Below are 18,699 nucleotides of genomic sequence, written 5' to 3' on the forward strand. Positions count from 1 at the left end.
AAACATCCGATCGGGGCGTGTGATTAGGTAAATGGTCAACAGAGTGCATGTGTGTTGCAGGTATTCCGTCTTAGATTCGACGGCAGTTCGGCTTCGGCGACAGAAGAGGCGACATCGGGTGCGACGTCAGTAGCAAAGCAGGTTCCTCAGAGCGACGATGGAGAGAGAGAACGGTGAGCAGAACTTGGCATAAAATATAGTTGAATATTGCTTAAATCGGTTGCGCAAACGTTCCTATACGTATTTTGATTACTCGCTCTCGACCATTCATACTAAAAACAGTCGTTAGAAATACACTAGCCCGGGTTCTGAACAATCCTTCGAAATTCTGAGAGATGATTTTTCAATTGAATTACGCGTTTCATTCTGTTCTCCAGAATTTGGAGATAATCAATTGATCTATTGAACTGATACAAATTAGATGTAGCCATCATTCCTAATCATTTTTCTATACGAAATTTATCTGATTTTTTGGGCCGTCCGTGAAATACTTTTTAAATCGCTCGAACGTCTATTTTCCATCGTAGTTTGATTACGTTATTAAGAGCTTCGCTGAAGGATGTATTGCAAATGCACTCAATGCAGCTCCGGGAAAATTCGTAGGGATGATTTTACAATGTAACACTCAATTTCTTTTCTCAATGAGATACGGAATTATTTATTTATCTTTTTCGTGGATACAAATAGAGTATAAATATACGCGATTGTTATATCGTGAATTGAATTGTACATGTGATATTTTTTTTATCTCTGGTAGATGACCATTGCGTGACTGAAGCAAATCAGGACATCAACGAGTCTCTCCAAAGATCGACGCCTCTCCATCCCGATGATGATCAGATGATGGATCTGCAACACATGAGACGTACAACACCTTCCTTTTGCGAAGGTATGTTTCATCTAATTTATCCCTTTCGAGAGTCCATAGTATATTCCAACATTCAGAGTCTGCGTATATGAATTGCACCCCCTTGGAAAAAATGTTCAAAATCCTCCTCATAAAATCAGATCTCCCAGCATTACCCAATAGACTTGGTAAATTCATACAGCCCCATAATAAAATTAATTAGACACGCCAATAAGGCAAGACAATAATTTATTATCATATAACTTGGTACAATTTATTAAAATTCAAACGTCTTACACTTTATATACTGATCATAAAATAAGTCATACATTAGGTAAGCTATGTAATCAGTTAACTAATTGTATATTTGTTATTTATGTTACAGGTCGCAGTTCCTCCGACGTCGTTGACCGGACTCCCCCTGTTCATCGGGGGGAGTCCACCGTCCCCTGGGACTGCGCGGCCTCCCACCGCCCCCGGGGTCCCAGGGGACCCAGTCCCCGAGGACATGTCTTCGGGGATGCGGTATCCCCGCTGGAGGGGATGCCATATCCCAAGGGACATGTCCTCGGGAACTGGTCTTCGGGGACGCATGTCCCCCCAGGGACACGTCTCCGGAGATGCGGTATCCCCGCTGGAGGGGATGCCGTGTCTTTGGGGGCGTGGCCTTGGGGGAATACGCGTCCTCGAAAATCCCGGGAAAAGGAGGTCCCAAGCGGACACTTTGTTTTTCGTTTCTCTAGAGAAATCAAGAAAACGAGTGTCCGCTTGGGACCTCCTTTTCCCGGGATTTTCGAGGACGCGTATTGCCCCAAGGCCACGCCCCCAAAGACACGGCATCCCCTCCAGCGGGGATACCGCATCTCCGGAGACGTGTCCCTGGGGGGACATGCGTCCCCGAAGACCAGTTCCCGAGGACATGTCCCTCGGGATATGGCATCCCCTCCAGCGGGGATACCGCATCCCCGAAGACATGTCCTCGGGGACTGGGTCCCCTGGGACCCCGGGGGCGGTGGGAGGCCGCGCAGTCCCAGGGGACGAGTCCCTGGACTCCCCCTGATGAACAGGAGAAGTCCAGGGGGTCATAACTGCGGCGGCAGCATATCCGAGTACCTGAAATATACGAACAGTGCATTAATAATGTCGTAATATAAGAATATGTTATTACCAATATGATATTCTTTGTCACTATATTAGTTAAATGTTATATTATATTATCTGTTAATATATTACTACTAATGTGATGTTATAATATATTACATTGAATATATTTCCATAATATACTCTAACTTATATCGTACTGATACTTATTTCATACCTGTAAACGAATCGTGCGATGCCATGTAACTCCTGCCCTTCGTGGTTGGAAGTTGAATAAGTACTGCGATGCACTAGGCACGGTGATGACTGATTGAAAGCCTGAAAGAAATGTCATACATGAAATAAAGTAAAATTGTAAACCTGTACCTAAGATATGTGAATAAATTTGTTGACGATATAACAGCGGAGATCATTTCTAAACCTATGATAAATTCCCAAATCCTCCGGACAGATGAATTACAGTGTTTGAACGCGGGGATCACTATCCTGCACTTGAGAACTTCATGATTGAATGACTACTAACATGAGAAATCATAGACGCGTCGATTGCTTTACATTGAGAGTACATGGGCATCAGGTATAAATTTCTAATTCAATTAATGAATAAATAGATAACTACTGAATAAATGAATAAATGAATAAAAGAACAGATAAATTCAGAAAACAATACTAATGCTATAGGAATAAAATAATGTGTAACGAACTAGGTATAGTTATTCAGAATTCAAACAATAAATTATATATCTGCAGCGCAAAATCGTGACCCTTATACCCCTCCAATGTTAAATACAGGGAATACAGTTGTGAATATTCAAAGTTTTCTGTATTTGCGCAAATATCTCAATCTCTCCCACCATTAAGTTCGATCGTTACTTGAAATCTATCAAAATTCCACGTTCATGTCGCATTACCACCAGCTCAAATTTTTTGAGACGAATTGCTGACCGATCGGGAGCCCGGACATACGATGGTCACGGTAAAAACAGTATGCTCACCAGTGCTTATGGAAAAGTCGACGAATCACGGAATTCACGTAATGTCCAATTATATAGGTCTTTCAGTAGCTACCGATTGTCAAGTACTTTTTGAAAATATGTAGATCAAACGCAACACTACTTCCCGAGTGCCTGCACAATCACAACTGGACGCTGGACTCATAGTCAACCGAATATATGGCGTCGTAGTAACCGCATACTAATCCATTGCTAATCCTTTCCCAAATATATGTCTCTCTCTCTTCGCTTGCTTCTTGTATTCCTTCTGAAAGGATGTACGTACGTGCTACCATTGATTGTTTAACATCGCGAAAAATGTGCAAGGACTATACTCTTTGGTGTTTTTCGCATCGAGAAATGTGCAAAGACTATAGTCTTTGGTGTTTTTCGCATCGAGAAATGTGCAAAGACTATAGTCTTTGGTGTTTTCCGCTTCGAGAAATGTGCAAAGACTATAGTCTTTGGTGTTTTCCGCTTCGAGAAATGTGCAAAGACTATAGTCTTTGGTGTTTTCCGCTTCGAGAAATGTGCAAAGACTATAGTCTTTGGTGTTTTCCGCTTCGAGAAATGTGCAAAGACTATAGTCTTTGGTGTTTTCCGCTTCGAGAAATGTGCAAAGACTATAGTCTTTGGTATTTTTCGCATCGAGAAATGTGCAAAGACTATAGTCTTTGGTGTTTTTCGCATCGAGAAATGTGCAAAGACTATAGTCTTTGGTGTTTTTCGCATCGAGAAATGTGCAAAGACTATAGTCTTTGGTGTTTTTCGCATCGAGAAATGTGCAAAGACTATAGTCTTTGGTGTTTTTCGCATCGAGAAATGTGCAAAGACTATAGTCTTTGGTGTTTTTCGCATCGAGAAATGTGCAAAGACTATAGTCTTTGGTGTTTTTCGCATCGAGAAATGTGCAAAGACTATAGTCTTTGGTGTTTTTCGCATCGAGAAATGTGCAAAGACTATAGTCTTTGGTGTTTTTCGCATCGAGAAATGTGCAAAGACTATAGTCTTTGGTGTTTTTCGCATCGAGAAATGTGCAAAGACTATAGTCTTTGGTGTTTTTCGCATCGAGAAATGTGCAAAGACTATAGTCTTTGGTGTTTTTCGCATCGAGAAATGTGCAAAGACTATAGTCTTTGGTGTTTTTCGCATCGAGAAATGTGCAAAGACTATAGTCTTTGGTGTTTTTCGCATCGAGAAATGTGCAAAGACTGTCTTTGGTGTTTTTCGCATCGAGAAATGTGCAAAGACTATGGTCTTTGGTGTTGTTTACCCCGAAAAATGTGCAAGGCCTGTAGTTTTTCTCACCCCGAACAATACCAGGTTGATTCTTGATATTTTTCTAGATTTCTTGCAAGGTCTTCGTATTTTCTCCGTTTTTTTCTCGATTGATTTTTCACTTATGGGAACTTCCCGACCTTCTGATAGTGCATAATTATACGGAACAGGAGGTCGGTCATCCCAGATTTATTTTAGATTTTTTTCTGATTTTTTCTGATTTTTTCCGATTTTTTCCGACTTTTTCCGATTTTTTCCGATTTTTTCCGATTTTTCTGATTTTTTCCGGATTTTTCCAATTATTTTTCACTTGAGCCGCCCCTGGAAGAGTGTGGGCCCAAAAAATTATTTATCCGGCACTATTTTTAAGCCCCGCCCCCCAAAGGCCACGTGACTAGTCTTCGGAATACAGCTAGCGCCATGTGGCGGAACTTTCGTGAACTAAAATTTCGAGTTTCTTGCCCCTTGACGTCAGGCAATGTGATGCGTGAACGAGATGTATTTCGGGTCAATACTTTTCCGGTTTTGCTCGGAGAAACGACAAAACTTTAGCAGTTTGGTCCCTGGAGAAGGGTCAATACTTTCCCGGGTTCGCTTAGAGAAACGACAGAACTTTTGCCGTTTTGCCGGAACGACAAAAAAGCAGAAGTTTTGTCGTTTCTCCGAGCAAAACCGGAAAAGTATTGACCCGAAATACATCTCGTTCACGCATCACATTGCCTGACGTCAAGGGGCAAGAAACTCGAAATTTTAGTTCACGAAAGTTCCGCCACATGGCGCTAGCTGTATTCCGAAGACTAGTCACGTGGCCTTTGGGGGGCGGGGCTTAAAAATAGTGCCGGATAAATAATTTTTTGGGCCCACACTCTTCCAGGGGCGGCTCAAGTGAAAAATAATTGGAAAAATCCGGAAAAAATCAGAAAAATCGGAAAAAATCAGAAAAATCGGAAAAAATCGGAAAAAATCGGAAAAAGTCGGAAAAAATCAGAAAAAATCAGAAAAAAATCTAAAATAAATCTGGGATGACGGACCTCCTGTTCCGTATAATTATGCACTATCAGAAGGTCGGGAGGTTCCCATAAGTGGAAAATCAATCGAGAAAAAATCGGAGAAAATACGAAGACCTTGCAAGAAATCCAGAAAAATATCAAGAATCAACCTGGTATTGTTCGGGGTGAAAAAGACTATAGTCTTTGCACATTTTTCAAAGCGAATAACACCAAAGACTAGTCTCCGCTCATATCCCGATGAGAATAACACCCAAGACTACAGTCTTTGCATATTTTCCGCCAATTTATCGCTCCAAAATGTGACAAATCAAGACATCGAACCAAGTTCAAGAAAGTTGCCAATTATTCCGGCACTTACCTTTCCAACGGTAAATTATTAGACAACTTAGCCATATATGCGTTTTGCCCTGTTATTGCTCCAGCGTTCCTGGAATTCAATAGTTTTTCAAATTATATTCAAGGTTCCGATGTCACGATTCATATATTTTCTAGTAAATATTTTATTAACCAACAGCTACAAAATACACGTCAGGCAATAGCCGTACCTGCAGGTAGTTTAATAAAAACCGTTTCATCCCGACGTTGAAAAAAATATCTTATACCCGTCATGAACTGTTATCATCCAAACCCTTTGTCATCGGTGTATCAGAATTTTCAATTGCGTCCGAGCTCTCTTCGCGTTATCGATTCAAATTCGAATAATTTCCAGAATTCAGTATACAGCTTCAAACGAATGTATCTGACATAAATATCTAATTACAGTAGACGTAAATAATTATGAAGTCAAATGTACACAGATTTGATATCATATTACATACATGTACGTACAGTATCAGGATACGCAGTCACAATTAAATCTGTGTAAATTCATTCTGTCCTCGAAATATGCATTTCATTCGTAATTTATACCACTCCTAGTTCTCAATTCATGTGCTCTTAGTTTTTCCCACATCTCGATATTTTTACACTGAATAATTGACTAGAAATAAATATCATGAGAATTATTTTTGTTTCGTCGTACATACCATATATGCATAAGGGAATGATATCAATATACTTAATTTTTCAAGATTACGAATCTCAGTGGTATTACAATAATAAATGGGTTGGCGCGAAGATTATCGACAGATTTCCTGTATCTCGTTTCCAAATAAACGATTATCGGAAAAGTAAATGCATCGACTTTCTAACATCATCATTCGAATGTTATCTCAAAACCCATTATTACATGTCATTATCATTATTATTAATAATATTATTATTACTGTTATTGTTAGGATTATGATTATTTTCTTAGGATGTACATAACGATGTACGATTTTATACACGATGATTTAACCGTATAAGTACAACGTCGTGTAATTTATATTCATAATCTGTCAACTTAATCGATAAACTATTGAGTAATGTGATTAATAATTCATTACACGACTAGATAAACCATATACCTTTACAAGACTCTTTATATAACACATTGCACCAAGAATGCCCGAAGTGAATTCATTATTTTTGTAATCGCACCAATTCTCAATTACCAGCAGGTTGTCGAAAATGAAAATGAAAAACAAAGTCTCAAGCTGTTTGAACTTTGTTGTCGATATAATCGTCGTCGTCATCGGCAAACTTGAAACCGTCTTCGCCTTCGCCAATTAAATCGTAAAACCCTTTGCAAGTTTCGTCTTTCATGTCAGCTTCGACACCGTAATCGGGACTTTGAATTTCCTGATTTATTAATTCTGTTTCTCTTCTATTAGTTTCTTTTAGTCTGGTGCAGTGCACTCTAACCGGTGACTCGGTCATTCTACCTCTAGGAAATTCCCTTAAAGGTATGTTGACGACGTCTTCGACATTTTTATCGCTACAAGTTACGACGTTCAATTCAGTAACGTCCTCTTTACAACTACGTTGCACTCTCGGTGTATTGTGCTTTGAAACTATCAAACCATCACGATTGTTGACGCGATCGATATCCGAGCCTCTCTCCTTCCTCCTAACGCTCACGTCTTTACGATATTTGGGGGTGAGCCCTACGCCCAAATTTACTTTCGTTTTCGTCCGTTCGCCGGTACCCCCCACCGAGATTCCTTCCTTTACGATAATATCTTCGCTAATTGTACGGTTCCTGAGTTTACTTGGAGTTAATTGAACTTTCGAGCCGTCAAAATCGTCGGAAAATCTACTACCGGTATATTCCGAATCTCCGCTCGTTTTTCCAACTCTCCTCACATCCGAGGGAAATCTTGTTCTCGTACCGAAATTTTTCGAAACACTGCTAGGCGGTGTTCTAGAACGTTCCTGTTCATTGGTAAGACGATTTCTATTCACTTTGGGAGCAAATCTTGCCTCCGATTTATCAGGATTGTCATTATTCAATCTATTAGGAATAACGTCGGTGGGGATATCGGAATCATCCTGAACGCACCTAGCTAAAGATTCGTCGCTAACTCTAACTCTAGACTCAACTAATATTCTGTGAATCGGTAGAACGCCCTCGCTCAACCGTGCCTTATATTCCGATATTATTTCGTCGTGTAATCGACTTTCACCCGGATCGATTCTCTTCGGAATAATTTCATACTGACAGGAAGATACTTCGGTATTTACCCGATCGACTCCCTCGTCTTTAGACTTTGCATTGCCCATAACGATCTTGTATTCAGCGGGCGTTAAAGCGGCGCCTTCGGTGTCGATTTTTGGGCCTCTACCGCATCGATCCGGTATTTCCTCGTAATGATGATCCTCTTCGATAGCTTGTAAAATGTCAGACTCCCCAGGATCCAAGGGGGGGATCCAAACCAGAAACGCCGGATCCATCCCCAAATATGAACCAGGTGCAGCTCCGGCGTTCACAACGTTGTAATCGTAGTAATCGAGTTCTAAATCCATGTCCTGATTAGTGAGGCTGAATTCGGATCCGGGCCCTTGGAGAAGGCGTTCCCTGTTGCGTCGATCTTTTGATTCTTTACCGCAACGGAAGTTGGATGCATTCGAAGACGTACTCGCCGGAGAGAAACCCTGTAATTTGAACGTGAATTGCCGTGTAAACCGCGAGGAGGTATCACGCCAATTTTACGTATCATCGAAAACTAAAGTAAAATAAAAATCAGGGTGAAAATCGAACAAGCGTGAGTAGCAGAATAGGAAGGGAACTCGGAGAGCTTGGTTCGGGTGTATTCCAATTATTCAAAGACAATATAATTACAATAATTTTTGTGCAGACTTGCGGTGAAGTGTGAATATTAACATTGACGTATGCTGTACATGAATTCTAAGATACTGTATAAGTGACTTATAAGTGGGTTTGGCAGGTACCTTGACTTGCAGAAGGGTGGATGGTTTTGGGTGAGGGACTCTTACGTTATTCAGGCTGATCGAGGCACTCGTTACGCTGTAACGTCTGCTACATTCCGAGTTTGAAGCTTCTTCTGACACCGGACTGATCGGCCCGACGACCGTCCGCAACCTATGGGGGCAAGGAGGACACAAAATTCTCATAATTTCAACAGACAAACTGGTCACCAAAATGTGCGACATCTCCGACCTAACGTATCGACGTATATCTCTACCGGAGCCTAGTACGAAAGTGGATATTTTTTACCGATGCTGACAATACCTAAATATAGTCATCGAAATTTTGTGCGACTTGTGTAACCGAATGAATGCTGTAACGGGATTTTTTGACAGCAGGCGACATGCCTACGGTGAACTTACTTAACTGGTCGGGCGTACTTGACCTCGGGTTGTCCGGAGGCCGAAGCGTTAGAATTTGTGGAAGAGCGTCTGGTCGTGGTACCAGTGGATCTGGGGGTTGTGGCATTTTGAGAAATTTCGTCCGATTCTTTGTCCTTCAAAGTTCCGGACTCGACATTCCCCTCGTCATCGCCTCTGCGCGAAACGAGAACGACGAAATATTTAGATGGAAAGATCTGTGGGGGTGGTTTTTCAATTCTTTTCGGATATACTACGAAGGGCTTACTCGGGTTGCGTTTCGGTGCTTTCGTATCCGTCTTCCAGGTCAGCCGGTGTTTCTTCCAGCCTCGCGTGTTTCGGAGGACCTCGCCTTGGCAATCGGACCAAAGAAACGACCTCGGATATCAACGTTGCCGAGGAAAGAGCACGCGCCCTTCTCGCTAACCCCTGCATCGATCCGCTGCAAGCTGCAATGTGGATAATTCGTCCATGTTTCATACAGTTGAATTTTCATACGTCCAAGAAGAATCGTCTCACTTATAAACCACCCACCCGAATTATCCGTCAGACTATCGAGGTCCTCGGCTATCTCGTATTTTCTGTATTTGAATGCGTACTGCAGGGCCAGGAATAGGGAAACTAGAAACATTAGGACGAGAATTGTCGCGGCCGCCAAATGCGCCGGGGTCAGCCACAGCGCCCATCTTCCAGCTGCAGCCATTATTTTTGGAGTCAGAAAATCAGCGGGTAACACAGTCTCATTGTCGGGATATTCGTTGACTGAAACGAGGCCCATTTTCACGATTCCATTAATTTGAAAACTCACCAAGGATAAACCATGATTAAAAATTCCCAACTTACCGAACATCGTCGCGTGAGCCAGAAATCCCCCTACGCACGACAAGTGTTCCGCCGCTTCTTCGTCGCTAAAAAATTCCACGAGTAAGCTGGTTCCGGATGATAATACCGTTTCTGAGACCGGTGAGGTTTTATCGTAGGCAACGTCGGCCAATAACTGGGCACTCAGGGAATCCCCGTCGCGGATTCTAACGTACTGATCCTTGCAAGGAAATCTCGTTTGGTCCAGGTGAAGACGGACCTGATGATCGGCGTCGGCCTGAAACAGCGTCGAAAAAATTATGTCATCAAAAAGTACGGAACTTGACGTTGGATCGATTTTCGTTCGCCTACCTGAACCAGCCAGAAGGATCTGCCTGGACAAGCCTGCGTGCTAGCGGCAAGTATTCTTCTGGTCTTATTTTCACCGAGTACCACCAGACATCCGCATCTGCAGGTTTTTCCAACTTCGGCAGCAACTTCGGGCTTTTCTGCCGCTAACTCCTTCCCGTGACGACACTCCCAGTCGCCAGGACTCCAATTCTCCCGAAGATCGAGTCGATCGGATCCTCCGCAGGTTTCCGTCTCGACCGCCTGTCCCTGTTACGGAAAAAAATGCACGTTCGCACGTCCGATGAACATTGACGAAAGAAGCTTCGATGCGGTTGATGACGAACCTGACAGAACTTGGCACCGTATCTCGGGGGTGGTGTGTCGCAAAATCGGTATCTGTGTCTCGTACCGCCGACGCAAGAGCTGCTACAGGGTGTCCATTGACTCCAAGGTCCCCATGCTCCGGCATCTCCATCTTATTGTCGGAAAAGTGTAAAAGAATCTCAAATATCAACCGTCGTAGAATCAGGTCATTGCCACAGATATGGTATGAAAATTAATACATCGACGTTCGACGCTCGAGGGAAGTTTTTTCGTCTATAATCGAGGGGAGTCGATTCCCCGGAACACGCGGTGTGGGAGACGATCGGAGTGTAGGGTGTTGGATACGGGACTGGATGCAGTTTGTATGCAAATGCAGATAATTGCATTACACAGCTACCAACGGTTGCCTAGCAGGCCGTAGAACGCTGTAGAAATGGGATTATATACGTAATATTTGGAATGAATTTTGTAACTTTACCGATTAACAGCGGAAGCGGAGACTACCGGCTGTATAACATGTAGATACACAAGGTCTGGTTTAATTCGGAGCACTGCAATTATCGCGCTAATTGTTAAGAGAACTTGAACTTTACACGGCTGAAGAAGAGAGTCGCTGATTATCACCATGCCAGCAGTTGTTCCGGATGGATTAACGCTTCAGCTTCTATTAAATTTTTCTCTCCTCTGGTTCATAATGTCGAATCTCGAACACGGCTGATACATTTGAAGGCGATTAACGTTTGCGAACGATTCGAGTTCGCAAGTGTTAATCATAATCCGAATCCCCTGGACAAGAATGGAAAATGAAACCCCATTCCGTGAAAGCTGGTAACTCGGAAGAAAATGACGCAACGAAACTACGTCGTCTGTCGGTGGTGAAAATGTTTTCATTTCGCACTACATTATGTAATCCATGCCGAGAGAGAGAGACCGCGGCGAAACATCCCTCGCGGCTAAAGGGAGCAAAATTATTTACGCAAATTGCCCGCTCAAGAGTCCAGGGGTTCTCAGGCGCCTCGAATTATCAGCAAGAGAGGAAGCGGTGAACAGCGAAATGGCTTGAAAATTTTATGGTGCGAAACCTTGAAGTTTATTCTTCGTTTTTGAAGAATCGGTAAGTTAATAATCAGAAACGGGGCGGAGGACTCGCGAGGAACGAAAGGACATGGAGTAGCTGGAACCATGAATTCGGAGGGAATTTCAAAGGATGGGTAAACATTTAACGGCGCTTCAAAAATGTAGGCATTAAATTGTACAGGTTTTGTAGGCGACTGTACCGCAATGCTAGACACTCCTCAGACTGCTCCCTCAGGGCTTCCTAGAATCCCGGGAGTCATGAGACATCCGAACACAACTTTCTCATCACGATCGCGTCGAGCGAAACGACGTACGTCCGTTTCGGCCGGGAAATGGGCGATACGTCATACGTGAAACACGATAATCTTAATACCAAACGCGTAGTTTATAGTGCAGGGTACGAAATTATCGCGAAATCGCATCAACTCGCCACAATCTCGAGGAATGGTGCAATTTTTCTAAACGATAGAAGGAGATCGATGGTGAAAAAATGGATTTTTCAGTTATTGCACTCCTCGATATTATTCACGCTCGCCGTCGTCCTGTGTAAAATTCAAATCGAACTCACCTTGAAGTGGAAACGTCGGTATGCAATCAACCCTAACTTGCGACATGGCGCCGGTAATTGCTTGGCTCACGTAGCTGAAACAATACTCGACGAATCTCTCTGTGAATATCTCGCAGTCAAAGGTCAGGGTGTGTTTACCAGGTGGTGCTTTAAGTTCGGCTAAATAATGCAAAGTAGACGGGGGTGCCAGGGAAGCGACGTCAGCTCTTAGCCTTCCGTAAACTCGTACGCGATCACCCTGAAGTCGACAAGCTGGATATTCGAAGAGAACGGAAACACCGCCGCTACCGCCGTCGCAGGGGTAAATTGATCTCGCGTGAACGTTGAAGACGAATTGATCCGACCATTCCACCTTGAAATTTATCAATCGATTTTATCGCGTAAACGCGCAATGATTCGTACGGAAACTCACTTTGATGTAGGCGCTCGTCGTTGGGGCCGTTGGATTTCCAGCCGTTGGTTTCAGTCTCAGAGCATAGTGCCCGGATTGTCCGAATAATTCACATTGAAGATTGACCACCCTCTGCCCCGGGAAACCTTTCACCTCTTCGGAGTACAAGACCTTGCGAATCCGAATAATCGGGAAATGATAACAACACGGGTCGACGGAGTTTTATGATTCGTGGAAACCGAGTTCATACCTGGACGTGACTTTTGTTTCGCGTGTCACACGATAGAACACTCGGCCCGCAGTATATCAATTGCATCGAGTAAGTCGCGATGGGGACACCTGGCGATGGCGTGCACGATATCCCGGTGTATTCCAGGGTGGCTAGTACGGGCTGACCGGGATAGGTCTCGAAATGTTGCGGCTCCAAGGATAGCGAAGGCGTCGGCCATCTCACGTCGAGGGTCGTTCTCATCTGTGCAAATTGTTCAGAAATACGAGATCGGTGATTTGCTAGATCGCCAAGGCGGATAATTGCGAGTGACTGGAGAATATAAGAGAGGGGGAAAACGGAAGACGTCCGGACAATGGGATTCACTCGATGAAATTTCAACGATTCAGACCACGGAACCTTGTAAACTTCTCCGAGATAATCGATCGCGCTGACTTTCGTCTCGCGGTACCGGAGCGGTCTTAAAACTTTGTTAAGCTAAAGACCGTAGATCAGTTCCATCATGTTCGATAGTTTCCGCGGTCTGTTTTTGACGTTTTCACAAAGTTTATCACCTGAACATCGTGCATGGATGAGATATCGGTGAGTTTGGCCGGTACCGGGGAGTTCTTCTCCTGAAGTTGAAGAGAATAAGTTCCACCTCGGGACAAAAAACCGCAGGGTACCGTCAGCGAAAGATTTCCACCGGATACGGGTACGGGATCGACGGTGACCTCACCCACCAACTCCGACGTGAAACCGTCCAAACGCATCACTCTGGTGAAAAAAAGGAGAATCCGGAATCGTCATTTTTGCCGATCGTTCGATTCGACCCGCATAGAATTCTTTGCGGCCGGTTACTCACCTCAGTACAAGGGGAACTTTTGAATTTTGACCGTCCATTTTCTGGCTACCTGTGTCTTGTTCTTCCTCCATTACGATATCGACCTCTTCCGTGGTAGTTGACACGGGTGTTGTTGTTTGTTCCACGGGTGGTAAACCCAATATTAGAACGGCGAGATCGCCGGATAGAGCAGCGTGCGACGCAGCTACAACGATCCTTGGAAAAACCGACTCGTCCATCGGCAGAATTGCCGTCAACGTGGCTGAAACGAACAATTGCCCACGTTCATTTGGAGATGACGAAAAAAGGTGGAGGGAAACAAAAGTTATTCGGGCTCCGCGATTTATCGTTCCGTAGAACGAATCGTTCAACGGTATATCATTGTTTCATAGATAATGGAAATACGTTTTTTACATATCGGGCAGGCTGCAGGTATAACACCGTGGTACGGATCCTGCGAAGGGTTCGCGGTTTGCATTTTTCACTGTAACCGAGTAACAAATTGCGATCAGTCGTTTGTTTCGAGTAAAAAAAATAAAACTGAAGCAAGAAAAAAAGCAACAGCAAAAATTTATCTCGTCTCCCTCGCAAGTTATAAAAGATCACCTGAGCGCGCGACGCGTTGAGGAAGACAAAATGACAAAACTGGCGATTCGAACAAAGATTGATATTACTCGGGGGAAGAGGAGAACAGAAAAGAGAGAGAAAAGAAAAGAAAAAAAAAGAAAAAAACTAAAATAAAATAAAATGTTTCGCAAGGAATGGGCTCTTTCCGCGCTGGGTGTGTGTATAGCGACCGTAAAACGGAGTTGTTTCGAGTGAGCTTCCAGTATCCCTCCTCCTCTGCCGCGCAGAGCTCTATCACTCTACGTTTTCCCTCTCTTTACACCCTCACCTCCCTCCCGACACTCCTCTTTGCTTCTTTATACCCTGCAACACCCGAAAGCTTTTCTTTCGCCCGCTGGAATTCCGCTCCGTATTCCTCACCCTCGGCAAAAACTTCCACACCACCGTCGAACTCACCCTCGTACGTTGGGAGAAGTGCAAATTGCAACGAATAAGAACCCGACTTTTTCGGAACCCTCCGTTCCCAAAGGTGGCATTACCCATTGGGCATCTACCATCGCGTCGGGATATCGACTCCTGCACGTTATAGGACGGATTCACGCACGCACGTCGCCTCACCATCACCGGAACTACTTGTATTCTTTTCGAACAATGTCCAAGTTCGGCGTCGGGTCAGCGTTTTCGACGGAGATCGTCTGAATTCCGTCGTCGCGCTTATGGACGATAATTTCCCTAGCGCGAGATGTTTTATGTTTTCACGTGTATCGGGAAAATTGACGTATAAAATTCATCTCAACTCTATCAGTTGTATAATCGAAGCTCAATTTATTCCGTCACTCGCACCGCGCAACGGCCGGGGACGTCAATATGGCGCATAACATTGCCGCACATTTGGCTCGTTAGTTTGGCCATGCAGTCCAGACGAGCGCATCGGCGCCCGGGCAACCGGTTGTCAATGTGCCAGATATTCGCATACTGGCAGTGATAAATGTCTCCGAACTCCCTGCAGATGAGGGATGAGAAAACGATACGCGATTCGCCGGTACATCTATACGGCGAACGGAATTTCTATCGGGTAACATCGCGAACGAATGCCAATTCATAAAATCGATCCGCCGCTATGGGATAATTATCAAATTATTGCGATATCTCGCGACGACATTCAAATTTCCCGAAAATCGTACGCACGCGTCGACTGTGGTATTCTCCGACTCGAAATCCAGATGATCCTTTTCCCGATATGTTATTTTCCCGGCAGGATAATTAGCTCTTCGGAAACCTTTTCCAATACCTAGTCCGGAGTTCGGTGAAAGCAGTAGATTAAATTCAAAAGCTTTCCGGGCGGACTTTTATCCAACTACGAGAAATATAGATCCGCGATACATATTTCTGTCATGTATAACTTGCGCTACTTTCGGTATAAAGAAATATAGATATATCTGTAGACGGAATTCAACGCCGTATACCACGGGATAGAAAATTGGAGAAAGGATCGTTTCGTTGCCATATACCTACAGGCGAAAGGACGACGGGACGCGCGGAAAAATATGTATCACAGATCTTACGGTACGAGGTATGTACCTACGGTTATATGCAACCAAGACGGAGTTTCCCCCGTCGTGTCGTCGAAATGGAATGGATCAACCTTCGTCTACCTCACTCCCGATCCCGAGGGTATTAACACCCGCGACTCTGATCCTTCCCGAATTTCATCGATCTACATTGTTCGTAAGCGATATATACCGGTATAGGTACCTATCACCCACCCGTGTACAAGGTACGAAAGGTACCCAACAACGATCAGGATACGTGATGACGAACGTATTTTTTTTTTTTTTTCCGACGATCGCGTCGCAGGTTACGGGAAATACACGGATCGATCGAGTCGTGTGCTTTCCCGGTTGAAATTGCAATTCTTAGGAGAACGATGATCGATCGGATGCGTTTACGCGTAGACACCGAGGACGCCCGGTGATGTTCGGAACACCGCAATTCCATTAACACGAGCATCGCTACACGACTGACATCCACACCGCGGGACGTGATTCACGAGGTCTTCTATTGTGCACTAGCTATCATTCCGTCGCACGAACCGCAGGACATATTTCTCGGGGCCGTAATAATCATCGCGACGAGCAGAGAAATCGCATCGATTTCCCGACGATGATTATCGATTGTTAATTAGAAGCGAAGATATTTATATTGCGGATAGTTATCTAGCGATTTCGCGGTCGAATTTATGCCGTAAATACTTCAGCGGATAAGTGGGTTCGATTCGACAAACTTGGTTTTATTTATATTCATTCTTGTTCTTTTTTTTGCATTCGCTTCGAAATTCCCGAACGCTATGAAATTAATCTATGGGGAATTTTTCTAATCAACTGGAATTCCGGAGCTGCACCGGAGTGGAGGGGGATGAAAGCAGAGGGTTTTATATGGATGCCGGATATAATTCGTAGAAGTGGAAAAAAGAGGAGAACATTGTCGTTCGCTCATCGATTCGTCTCGCGTAAAATTCAGTCTGCCGATTTTATATATTTTACGCGTAGCTACTCGTTAGCTCTTCATCCTACCGATAGATCCAGATGTAGACGAAGCCGTGTCGGAGTAATGAAGTTCCTCGGGAAGCCGTATAGTTTTTAATACACGTAATCGGAGACAGGGCCGAAAAATATTCAGAAAAGACGCGACGATGTACCGCGGGACAGGTACTGGAAATCCGACACTAATTTTCAAATAGAGGAATTGAAAGGGATCGAGGTGCAGGTACGGATAATTTAATATCTCTGACGAAGAAAGGAGAAAAAAAGACTGAATGACGTGTGAAAATCTTTCGTACGGATTTGAATACAATAATTCGAACTATTTTATCAGAGGTATGACTTGTATTTTGAACAATTTTGATGGAAATCAAATTTGAACCGATTCGTGGAAACAGGAGAAGGAAATAGCGACAGATGTGTGGGATATTATATTATTTGAAAAAGAATGGGGGAGAGAAGGGTGGTTACGAATAGCGGCACGTCGTCGCATACCGTACAGGATGTACGCGGAAAGAGATATAGGAATCCTTCGAGCGTGTCCAAAAGTTACGAGTTTACGTTTCAATCTCTCAAATATATCGTACCTTGTAGGTATACTTACATATATAGGTAGGTACATACATATTCGCGAGTTCGGGGAATGCAGACATAAGTTTTTCAATTTCTCCCGAAGAAGCGAAAAATCAAAGAGGCGTAAAAAAGAACTGGCGGTTCGATCTTACGATGTAAATTTACATGAGATTCTGCATGGATATTTCAGGTTTTGCAGAAACTAAAAAACCAACGGTGAGAATGTTTGTTCGGGATTGCGATCGTTGGAATAGTTCAGCGAAGCTTATCGATCGTACGATTTTTCATAATTCACGCGTGGTTTTCAAGCGCGCGATTATTATGCTATATTTCGCAGCAAATAAGCTGCACGCGAATCGCACACCGTCCCCTCGAGGCCCTTTCCAAATGTCTACGGTTAACCATTGACGCCGGAAAGTCTATCGAAAGTTAAATATTTATCTTTGTATAATTTCGCGGCATGATTCGGATGCGGGAGCCGAGAATTGTGGAAATCCTATTAGAGAGAAGTTAGGAAAAGCCAAGTTTACTTTCACCTCATTCGCGGTTTACAACCAACTGTGCTTCACTGTAAAGCTACGTAACACGAAATAATCAAATCTGCCCTCTCTTCTTGGGATATTATTCCCCAATTTCTTACGATATCATTTATACACATTTTGGAGGGGTTATATGTACGCAATACGAAATGAATAACTAAATGAATGGAAAATAAAAATTTGCTCCTCACGACGGAGATGGGAAAATTGATAACGCAAATTGTAAAATTATACTTTCGCCCCAGTGAAGTTACACGACGAAAAACAAAATTAAAAATATGAAAAAGTTTGTAATTACAGTTTCATCTTTTTATTCTCCTCACTCCGACGGTGTCTGCGCGTCCTCTTCGTGTTATAATAAATGCGTTATCTAAATAATTAGCCCCGACTACTCGTTTCAAATAATTGTAAAGAGGAAGGAATTTTAACGCCCGGTAATCAGTCCGTCTCTAGAAACAAACTTGACTCGCAAACTTCATGGTCACAATTCGGAGTAAATTCTCGGTGCGTTCGACGAGAGTTGCAGCTGGATTATAGGCACCAGTTTTGTACAACGCGGAGCGATAAATTCTTATCCTGCTTTGGTATAAATTTTAAGAGAACTTGATACTCTGAACACTGCAGATTACACAACATTCCGTTCTCTAATTTCACAGTCAGGTGAACCGGAGAATTAGAAATAATAAAATGCCGTGCGAGTTTCCCTTTATCCCACATGTGAAAAAGATTAAACAAGTGTTAACTAGACCACCTTTTGTATCGCGTAAATTGCTGATTCTCAATTTCTGTAGCAAGAATAATGGCTCGGGTACAACGCAAAGGGTTGAAGAGGATGGGAAGAAATAAAGCAAGGAGCAAAGGGTGAGAGGGGTAGAAATTTCCTTGCGCGGATCTCGCCCCGTTGACGCGAACCTTCATCAGTTTAATGGTTTCTCTTGTCTGCGCGCTCGGTTCTTTTTTCTTTAATCTCACCGGCAACA

The 18,699-nt window shown here is 43.5% G+C and overlaps 1 protein-coding gene across 5 annotated transcripts in view; it reads right to left on the reverse strand.

The window, feature by feature from the left end:
- Positions 1-1,852: 1,852 nt before the first annotated feature.
- The window catches only part of LOC105683177, a 39,702-nt gene continuing 22,855 nt past the window's right edge, over positions 1,853-18,699 (reverse strand). The window contains exons 5-19 of one of the 5 annotated variants that reach the window (XM_048657670.1): positions 13,522-13,762; positions 13,232-13,433; positions 12,699-12,920; positions 12,470-12,619; positions 12,058-12,409; positions 10,433-10,563; positions 10,110-10,355; positions 9,780-10,035; positions 9,471-9,698; positions 9,205-9,385; positions 8,940-9,113; positions 8,541-8,691; positions 7,833-8,243; positions 2,166-2,266; positions 1,853-1,960 (exon numbers count right to left, since the gene is read on the reverse strand). In XM_048657670.1, coding sequence (XP_048513627.1) covers positions 1,930-1,960; positions 2,166-2,266; positions 7,833-8,243; positions 8,541-8,691; positions 8,940-9,113; positions 9,205-9,385; positions 9,471-9,698; positions 9,780-10,035; positions 10,110-10,355; positions 10,433-10,563; positions 12,058-12,409; positions 12,470-12,619; positions 12,699-12,920; positions 13,232-13,433; positions 13,522-13,762 — 3,077 coding nt within the window. In that variant the 3' untranslated portion in view covers positions 1,853-1,929. Of the gene's footprint in view, positions 1,961-2,165; positions 2,267-5,710; positions 8,244-8,540; positions 8,692-8,939; positions 9,114-9,204; positions 9,386-9,470; positions 9,699-9,779; positions 10,036-10,109; positions 10,356-10,432; positions 10,564-12,057; positions 12,410-12,469; positions 12,620-12,698; positions 12,921-13,231; positions 13,434-13,521; positions 13,763-18,017; positions 18,130-18,699 lie in introns of those variants that run through there. The other 4 variants (XM_048657669.1, XM_048657666.1, XM_048657668.1 and 1 more) reach the window with 4 other exon arrangements.

Source organism: Athalia rosae, chromosome 6 (assembly GCF_917208135.1).
Source record: "Athalia rosae chromosome 6, iyAthRosa1.1, whole genome shotgun sequence".
NCBI classification, from domain to species: Eukaryota; Metazoa; Arthropoda; class Insecta; order Hymenoptera; family Athaliidae; genus Athalia; species Athalia rosae.